Here is a 9,660-nt window from a genome sequence, read left to right as displayed (position 1 = left end):
ACTGAGGGAAGTGTAGTCCTTGCTTCCCTCTCCGCAGCTGTTGCGGACTCATAGCCCTCTGTTTCTCAAACAGATGGAGCGCTCCCCTCTGTTGGACGGTGCTTTTCGCTACTCTTGAACCGGACTGGCGATGCAGCCAGACCATTGTGAGCCGTGTCGTCCGATCGCCCATCTCTGCTGTTGTTGCTAAGCCAATATTGACTACAATACCCATAATCCCTTGCCTTCCAACATGCGACATGGTAGAGGCTAAAAAACTCCATCGATTATCCTGGCCCTTGGGACTACAAGCCCCACAATCCTCTACTCCCGAATGTACGGGGTGGTTACGTTTGTGTTGGTTGGGCGAAGTGAGGCAGGTGTGGAATGGGTTGTTGGGGGCGGGGGGAAGCAATGATTACCGAACAGTGGCTGGCATGGGCTGGTGGTCCAGCCCAGTGCCCACTGGGAGATTGCCGCCTCTTGGGATCTTCTAGTGCTGCAGGGGTGCCGTACCTCGACCGTGGGGTGTCTGAATCAGAGAGAGAGACAATGGATCAGTGAGAGATCCTTTCATTTAGAGGGAGTGTGTGTCTTTATTTGGAGGGGCATGTGCATGCCTTTATTTGGGGGGGGGGTTGGTCGTTGTGGGTGTCTTTACATATCTTTAATGAGTTCCCATGTGCGTGAATATTTATAGGCGGGTCCCGTGTGGGTGCTATGAGCGCCTGTATTTAGAGGGGAACCCCGTATCTGTATTTAGAGGGGTCACCGGATTCGTGTCTGTATTTAGCGGGGCTCCCGGATCCGAGTCTGTATTTAGAAAGGAACTCCGTATTTGTGTGTATTTAGAGGGCGGACCGCGGATTCTAGCTCCTCCATCTCTCTCTCTCTCTCTCTCTCTCGCCCTCCCTCTCTCTCTCTCTCTCTCTCTCTCGCCTTCTCTCTCTCTCTCGCTCTCTCGCTCTCTCTCTCTCGCCCTCCCTCTCTCTCTCCCTCTTTCTCTCTCTCTCTCTCGCCTTCTCTCTCTCTCTCGCTCTCTCTCTCTCTCTCTCTCCTCTCTCTCTCTCTCTCTCTCTCGCCCTCGCTCTCTCTCTCCCTCTCTCTCTCTCTCTCTCTCTCTCTCTCTCTCTCCCCCTCTCTCTCTCTCTCTCTCTCTCTCGCTCTCTCTCTCTCTCTCCACATCACTCACACATCCTGTCCTGGCTCGGTGCCCTATTTCACGCGTATGAACCCTCAGCCAAACCAACACCCACTCCTTTATAAACCCCTCCATCTCCTCCCTACCCTCCCGACTGGTGACTGCCTCGCTCTCCTTCTCTCGTTCTCTCGCTCCGTCCCTCTTCCCCCTCGCTGCTTGTCCCGCCTCCACCCTCGTAGCTCCTCTCCCTCCCTCTGTCCCTCTACCCCTCTACCTCTCTTTCAATCGCTCCATCCCCTCCTCTCTCCTTCCTCCTCTCTCATTCTAGTCCCTCATCCCTCCCTCCCCGCTTCACAAATGCAGGAGTCGAGCCCCCTCGCCCTCATCCTCCTCCCACTCTTCCTGCTTCTCTCCCGGCCCCCCACCCCTCTCGCCCAGTTCCCCCGTCCCTGTGCCTCGCTCTCCGCCCTGAACTCGCGTGTCTGCTGTCCCCACTGGCCAGGGGATGGGTCTCCCTGCGGGGAGCGCAGCGGCCGGGGGTCCTGCATGCTCCTCCGCCCCCCTCCTCCTTCCACACCCCCCTCCGCGCTCCCCTCGCCCTGGGATTTCCGGCTGGCCTGGCCCAGCGCTTTCTTTGCCCACGTCTGTGCATGCCGCCCGCATTTCTCGGGATTCGATTGCGGAAGGTGCGCGGGAGGCTGGCGGGGTCCCTTCTGCGAGCGCTGGGCGGTCCGGGTGAGGAAGGGGGTCCATCAGCTCAGCCGGCAGCAGTGGCGGGCCCTCCTCTGGATGCTGAAAAAGGCGAAGGGCACCGTCAGCGGCCGATACGTCATGCTGGCCACCCCATCTGCCGACCGCTCCCCTCCACTTGCTTCCTCGTCCCATTTCTCATTCACCCTATTCCCCTTCTCCCCTTCCTCCCCGTCTGACCCTTCGCTGCCAGGGGGTCTGGCCTTCCGAGACGCCACAGTCTACGACCTTATCACCTGGATGCATTACCTGGCCACCAAGCCCCTGGGTGGGAAAGCTGGTGGGGGTGTGAGGGAGGGGGCGATCTCTGGCGCCAACTTTGCCCACGGGGGTCCGGCCTTCACCCCCTGGCACCGGCGCTACCTGGCGTTCCTCGAGGAGGAGCTCAGGCTGCTGTCGGGGGACGAAGAGTTCAGCCTGCCTTACTGGAACTGGACCCGGACCTCGGGTTGTGATGTCTGTCGGGGCAGCCAAATGGGGCGCAGTGACGACAGCGGCAAGATACGGGCGCCCGCCCTCCTCGCCGGCTGGAAGGTGAGAGGACGGAGAGGGTCGCGGAGGCCGGAAAGGGTGACGGAGTGCTGTGACAGAGAGGGGGAGGAATGTAGGGGAGGGAGAGGGTCATGGAGACGGGGAGGGATTGGCGCAGACGAGGAAGAAGGGCGGGGGTTGCCGATCGGGAAGGGGGTGTAGTGGAAAGGAAGAACTAATGGAGACGGAGAGGGGTAAAGGGCAAGGAGAGGTTTATCGCGGTCACATCTCACTAGCTGCCTGCGGACGAGCAGAGTCACGGGATGTTAGCCCTCGGACCTACGGTCAGCAGTTGGTCAGGGACACGGTGACCTGCCAAATCCCTCAGTCCCCAACCTTGTGCAGATCCTATTTACACAACATACACAAAACAGCCGCAACCCTATCAATCAATATACACTATCCACACCCCTCTGTCACGCCCTCCCTCCCTTACGCCCCTTCCCGTCTCCAAGAGCCCTTCCTCCCCTACACCCCTCTGAGTGTCAATGAGTCTCCCATGTGCCATCCCGTCTGTGTGATCCCCTGGGCCCGTTCCCCACTCCCATTAAACTCAACTGGACCCCTTTCCCCGCTTTCATTAAACCCAATGCGATCGCATTTCCCGCTCCCGTTAAATCCACCGAGATTCCGTTTGCCGCTCCCTTTAAACCTATCAGGACTCCGTACCCCGCTCCCCATTAAACGGATTGGGATCCTGCTTCCCGTTCCCTTTAAACCCACCGGGGCCCCATTTACCCCTCCCTTTAAACGCCGAAGCCATTCTAATTAAAGCGGGTTACAAGTGAATTGAGATAATGAACTTCGGGAAGACAAACCAGGGCAGGTCCCTGGAAAGCAGCGTTGCCTCCGTTTTTTAAACAGCTGTGAGGATCAGCCATTGTTCTGCCAAGGAAACATTTACACGACCTGAAAAACGCGGAGGCGCTTTATTACTGCTTTGTAACACGCACACTCTGATTATTTACAACGAACTTTTAAATATCAGATAGTTTTAATTTCATGTATTAATTGAAAGGTGTAATGAAATACATTACAAAAGAGAAGCTTTCACGTTTCATAAACTTTATACTGGTCGGTCTTTATTGCAAATCCGTTGTCGATAAACAATATTCGGAGTAACTTTGGGTCCGGATGAAAGATATGTCTTAATCCTCATTAGATCGTCCAAATGGTCCACTTCTGGTCTGTGTCTGGATTTGCCATTTGATTGAATTCGTAAGACTGAATTCACGTTCGCAGCCAGCACCAGAGGCTTGAAATGTTCCAACGGTGTCAACAAGAATTGACAGTTCTTCACATTCTGCGTTTCTAAGCACGAAGTTCAACATATGAGTGGATGCCTTAATTAAACCTATCTTAACTCTCTCAGAAAGGATGAAGTTGAAATCACAATATTGCCGTGGCATTTTTAGGCAGCGCTATCATCGTAGTACGTACGTACTTCTAGCTGAGTTTTTTGTTGCCAGTCGTACACCATTCTCTTTCCCAATTTCAAAATTAGTTGCGTTTGCAAATCTATTATCCGAGTGATTGCACACACTTTGAATGAATTGGTACAAAGGGTTCAGGGATATGGTTTACATGAAAGTAACGCCACGGTAAGATAGGGTGGTGAAGGTGCTCTTTGTCACACTGACCTTCATCAGTCAGGCCACTGATTACAGGAATTGGGACGTTATGATGCAGTTGATAAGATGTTGTACAGGTCACACTCAGCTGTTGTTCAGTTTTGGTCGCCCTGCGACAGAAAAGATGCCATTAATCTGGAAATGTCATGGTCCGGTCCATGAAATCCGCATTCTGGTTCACGGTCCAGTCCTTCGATCTGTATTCCAGGATTTCCGGTTTTCCATTGTTCTGCTGGGTGCTCTAATTAAGGCACATGATTCTCGTTTGGGCAGACACATAAATACCTCCGGAGACCAGGGCTTGGCTGCTGGATTGTTCACGTCCATATCCCCTGTCTGAATCCCTTCTCGGACTCTTCCTCCTGAAGCCTTGTCCTGCAACTAGTGTCTGAAACCTAGCCTCGCCTGAAGCCTCGCCTCGCCTGTAATCCTCGCCTGTACCGTTGTCAAGTTAAACCGCTGGAGCAAGATAAGGAACTGTCTATCGTTGTTTTGAACTGTCTCTGTGTCCACGCCTTCACTAGGTAGGTCCGGCCGTTTGCCGCTTCCTTGAGTTAGGAACTGTCTCTGTGTCCACGCCGTTTCTAGGTAGGTCCAACCGTTTGCCGCTACCTCGAGTTGGGAACTATCTGTGTCCACGCCGTTGCTAGGTAGGTCCGGGTGTTTGCCGCTACCTTGTGTTGGGAACCGTCTCCTTGTGCCTTCGCCTTCGCTGGGTAGTTCCGGCCATTTGCCGCTACCTTGAGTGGAGATCTGTCTCTCAATGTTCCGTGTATGAGTCCCGGCCCTACGTCCTGTTTCCAAGGAGGGGTCCCGGCTCTGTGTTCCATGTTCCTGTCTCTCAAGATTACCAAAGCTCTGCGTTCCTGTCTCCCTCGACCAAGTCAAGACTTCGTGTTCTCGTCCTGTCCATGTGCCTCGCCCAGCCCGGTGCAGTGGTTCCCTAGAACTGTCCAGGAGTCTCTCGTTCTGTCCAAGTCACGTCCAAGAACCTCGTCCTGTCCAAGTCAAGGCTTTGTGTTCTCGTCCTGACCATGTGCCTCGACCTGTGCTGGAGTTCCACATCCTGTTCTGTAGCCACGTCCTGTCCTTGCCAAGATCCTAGTCACGAGTCCTAGCCTAGACCCAGGTTCTGAGTCCCAACCAAGACCCGGCTTCTGGGTCCTTGTCCCGGCTCTGGTTCTGGAGTTCCGTGTCACTAGTCCAGGCTCCTTGTTCCATAATCCTTGTCCGGATTCCGTGTTTTTTGTCCATGTCCTAGTCCAGGCTCTGAATCCTTGTCTCGTCCAGGGCCTGTGTCAATGTCCAGCGTCATTTCTTCCCCTCTTCCCTTGCTGCCTTGTCACGCCTAGTCCTGTTCCTAGTACTTCAGTGTCTGAGTCTTGCATTTGGGTCCATACCAACGCCCCCCATTGACAGCAAAATGGTAGAGGAGATTTATGAGGATGTTGCCAGGACTCGATGGACTGAGTTACAGAGAGTTTGGCAAAGTTCAGACTTTATTCTTTGCAGGGTAGGAGACTGAGGGGTGACCTTACAGATGTGTATAAAATCATGAGGGGCACAGACAGGATGAATGCGCACAGTCTTTTTCTATCAATAACCAGAGGACACGGGTTTAAGGTGAGAGGAGAATGTTTAATAAGGACAGATTTGTACCCAGAGGGTGCTCTGTATATGGAACGTGCTATCAAAGTTCGAAGTTAATTTTATTATCAAAGTACATATATGTCACCATATACCATCCCGAGATTCATTTTCTTGTGGGCATACTCCATAAATCTATAGAATAACAACCATAATAGAATCAATGAAAGACCGGCCATCTAGGGCATTCAAAGTGCAGAAGACTATAAACTGTGCAATTACAAAAAGAGTAATATTAAGTATAATAAAGAGATAAGCAATAAATATTGAGAACATGGGATAAGAGTCCTTGACAGTGAGTCGATTGGTTGTGAAAACATTTCAATAAAGGAGAAAGCAAGTTGAGTGAAGTTATTCAATTTTGTTCAAGACCCTGATGGTTGAGGGGTAGTAACTGTTCCCGGTGTGAGTCCTGAGGCTTCTGTACCTTCTTCCTGTAGATGTGCTCAGTGGTTGGGAGGCCAGATGAAGTGGTTGAGACAGGTACATTCACATTTAACTCGGACAGGTACGTGGATAGGAAAGTATGGACCAAATGCCGAGGATGTTTCCTGGCATAATTTACATATTACTATTTAATTATTTATGGTTTTATATTGGTATATTTATACTCTATTCTTGGTTGGTGCAACTGTAACGAAACCCAATTTCCCTCGGGATCAATAAAGTATGACTTTGACTGTGACTATGATGTGAGCAAATAGGGGACAACAGGAGTACGCCTTATTTCTCGATTCCCCCGGCATATCCGATTAACAGTAACTTTGTTCTCCACTCATCCCTCTTCCATATCCTTGCTCACTGTATCCCCTTGCTCACGCCTCTCTCCTCCCTCCTCCTTCCTCCCCATGCCCACTCTCTCCCTTCTCCTCCTCCCCTTCCTTCTCCATCAACCCTTCTCATTCACCCGAATCTCATCCACCCCCCTCTCTCATCCACCCCCCTCATCCTCCCCCTCTCATCCACCCCCCTCTCTCATCTACCCCCCTCTCTTATCCACCCCCCCTCTCTTATCCTCCCCCTCTCTCATCCACCCCCTCTCTCATCCACCCTCCCCTCTCATCCACCCCCCCTCATCCACCCCCTTCTCTCATCCTCCCCCCTCTCCATCACCCCTCTCCATCACCCCCTCTCTCATCCACCCCCTCTCTCATCCTATCCCTCTCCATCACCCCCTCTCTCATTCACTCCGCTCTCTTCCCCTTTCCTTCCACTCTCCCTCACCCTCCCACTTGTTCCCTCCCTCCTCACCTTTTATCTCTTTCCCTCCATATCACTCACACCCTTTCATTCGCCCCACCTCTCCATCACCCTCCCAACCCCTCCATCTCACATTTCCACACCCTCTCTCTCCCACTCCTCTCCCCCTACAGACGGTGTGCACCTACGACGGAGACACAGAGGCATCCATGGACAGCATCTGCCTCCAGCCCACTCGACAGACCCATCTGCTAAGGCGCCGGCCAGGGGCTAACCCGCGAGCCCCGCGTCTGCCCACCGCCCGCGATGTGTCCAACGCCCTGAGTCTACAGAACTACGATGGCTATCCCTACAACCAGTTCGCCATCTCCAGCTTCCGCAACGTGCTGGAAGGTGCAGAGAGCGCATTACCCCGCACACGGTCTGACACAGAGTGAATGTCCCTCCGCACCATCCCATCACACACTCCCGGGGTCAGACACAGAGTGAATCTCCCTCCACACCGTTCCATCACACACTCCCAGGGTCAGACACAGTGAATCTCCCTCCGCACCGTCCAATCACACACTCCCGGGGTCAGACACAGAGTGAAGCTCCCTCCACACCGTCCCATCACACACTCCAGGGGTCAGACACAGTGTGAAACTCCCTCCACACCGTCCCATCACACACTCCCGGGGTCAGACACAGAGTGAAATTCCCTCCACACCGTCCCATCACACACTCCCGGGGTCAGACACAGAGTGAAACTCCCTCCACACCATCCCATCACACACTCCCGGGGTCAGAAACAGAGTGAATCTCCCTCTGCACCGTCCCATCACACACTCCCGGGGTCAGACACAGAGTGAAACTCCCTCCACACCGTCCCATCACACACTCCCGGGGTCAGACACAGAGTGAAATTCCCTCCACTCCATCCCAACACAAGGGTCTGACACAGAGTGAAGCTCCCTCCACACCGTCCCATCACACACTCCCGGGGTCAGACAAAGTGAATCTCCCTCTGCGCCTTCCCATAACACGCTTACAGGATCTTTGTATTGCCAACGACTCTCAGATCTCTGTCACCTTTCAGGATACCAGAAACCCAGCCGTTCTGGGTCCAGGGGTCGCACTTTGCACAACCTAGTTCACATCTATCTCAACGGCACGATCTCCAAGGTGGCCGCGGCCTCAAACGACCCCATCTTCCTTCTCCACCATGCCTTCATCGACAAGTAAGATGCCATTGCCTGTGCCAGTGACCTCAGCAGTTGCTAGCGTTACCTTCCCTGCCCAGTAGACTAATCACGGGATCCCGAGGAAGCGCGATGGAAAGGAGGGGTTCGGATAGAACTCAGAGGCATGAGGAGGAGGGAGACAGTGACTCACGAGGGGGGAGGTAGAGGAGGCGGGTAGATCACAGGAGGGACGTAGAGGGAGATCAGTGTTTCACGGGAGGGCCATGGAGGAGCGGGTGGGTGGCGGCGGACGAAGAGGAAGGGGGTGGATCACGGGGGCAACAAGGAGGCAGGAGAAGGGTGGATCACGGGGGGACGAGGGAAATGGGTCAATTACGGGGGGGACGAGGAGGAGGGAGACAGGTGGAACATGGGGGGATGAGGAGGAGTGATGATGGTTGAGCATGGGGGTGGACGAGGAGACAGAATGGTGAATCACGGGGGCAAAGAGGAGGAGGGAGACGAATGGATCACGAGGGTCGAGGAGGAGGAGTTGGGATACGGTGGATCTCAGGGATTGACAAGGAGACAAAAACTTTTCCTCCCTGATCGCTGTTTCCTCTGCCGCAAGGATCTGGGAAGATTGGCTACGGGCACACCCCGATCGCTTCCACATGTACCCGCTGCATAGCCTGGTGCCCGAGGGCCACCGATGGGATTCCTATATGGTCCCATACTTACCGCCCGTCCGGAACATCGACTACTACAAACCCTCTGTGCACCTCGGTTACACCTACGCCAACTCGGCCTACGAGGAGCAGGACGCGGCCGCCAAGCCGCCGGTTCTCTAATGAATCCACGTGACGGACACTGGGTGTCGGAGTTACACTGGCGGTGAACAAATGCGCGTGCGTCAGGATGCCGGGCCATGGGGGAGGGGTGTGTGGGGGGTCGGGGCTGTGGAGGAGTGTGGCGAAAAGCAGAGAAACACGCCCTTCCGCCTACCATCTTGTGTTCAACTAATCAAGCCGGTCATTAGGAACATTCAACTCAACACATCCCAAACACACATAAAAGTTGCTGGTGAACGCAGCAGCCCGAGATGCTGCCTGGCCTGCTGCGTTCACCAGCAACTTTGATGTGTGTTGCTTGAAATTCCAGCATCTGCAGAATTCCTCGTGCCAACCCATCCCACTCGCTTACACATTGTCTCGATCCCTCCACTGTATACACCCGTGTTTTGGACTAACAGCTTCTTTCAGATCGGCCTGCAGCACCCCTTCGGCAGCACATTCCACCCGCTGCTCTCCGTGTAGAAGAAAACTTGCCCCGCAAATCTCCTTTGAACTTACCCCTCTCATCTGAAAGAGCAGCACTCTAGTGTTTGCACCCGGGGGAAAATGTCACCAGCTGTCTGCTCTGTCTATACACCCTCTAATTCACCTGGTGAACCTCTTTGGCATCTTCTTAACCCCGTCCCCTCCCCTACACACACACACACACACACACACACAACACTCACACAACACACAACTCATACTCTCACACTCACACTCTCTCACACACACAACACACAACTCACACTCACACTCTCTCTCTCTCTCTCTCTCTCTCTCTC

General features: G+C 53.8%; 1 protein-coding gene across 1 annotated transcript; it reads left to right on the top strand.

Annotated features, from left to right (window-relative positions):
* Window positions 1–1,409: 1,409 nt before the first annotated feature.
* Window positions 1,410–8,893, top strand: LOC134353526 (tyrosinase-like). The gene is made up of 4 exons (XM_063061524.1): window positions 1,410–2,404; window positions 7,053–7,272; window positions 7,958–8,099; window positions 8,674–8,893. The coding sequence occupies exons 1-4, from the start codon at window positions 1,478–1,480 to the stop codon at window positions 8,891–8,893; spliced, it is 1,509 nt and encodes a 502-aa protein (XP_062917594.1). The 5' UTR covers window positions 1,410–1,477.
* Window positions 8,894–9,660: the final 767 nt, after the last annotated feature.

Source organism: Mobula hypostoma, chromosome 11 (assembly GCF_963921235.1).
Source record: "Mobula hypostoma chromosome 11, sMobHyp1.1, whole genome shotgun sequence".
Lineage (NCBI taxonomy): Eukaryota > Metazoa > Chordata > Chondrichthyes > Myliobatiformes > Myliobatidae > Mobula > Mobula hypostoma.
The sequence above is the reverse complement of the archived record's forward strand: the minus strand, read 5'-3'. Positions and strand labels throughout refer to the sequence as shown.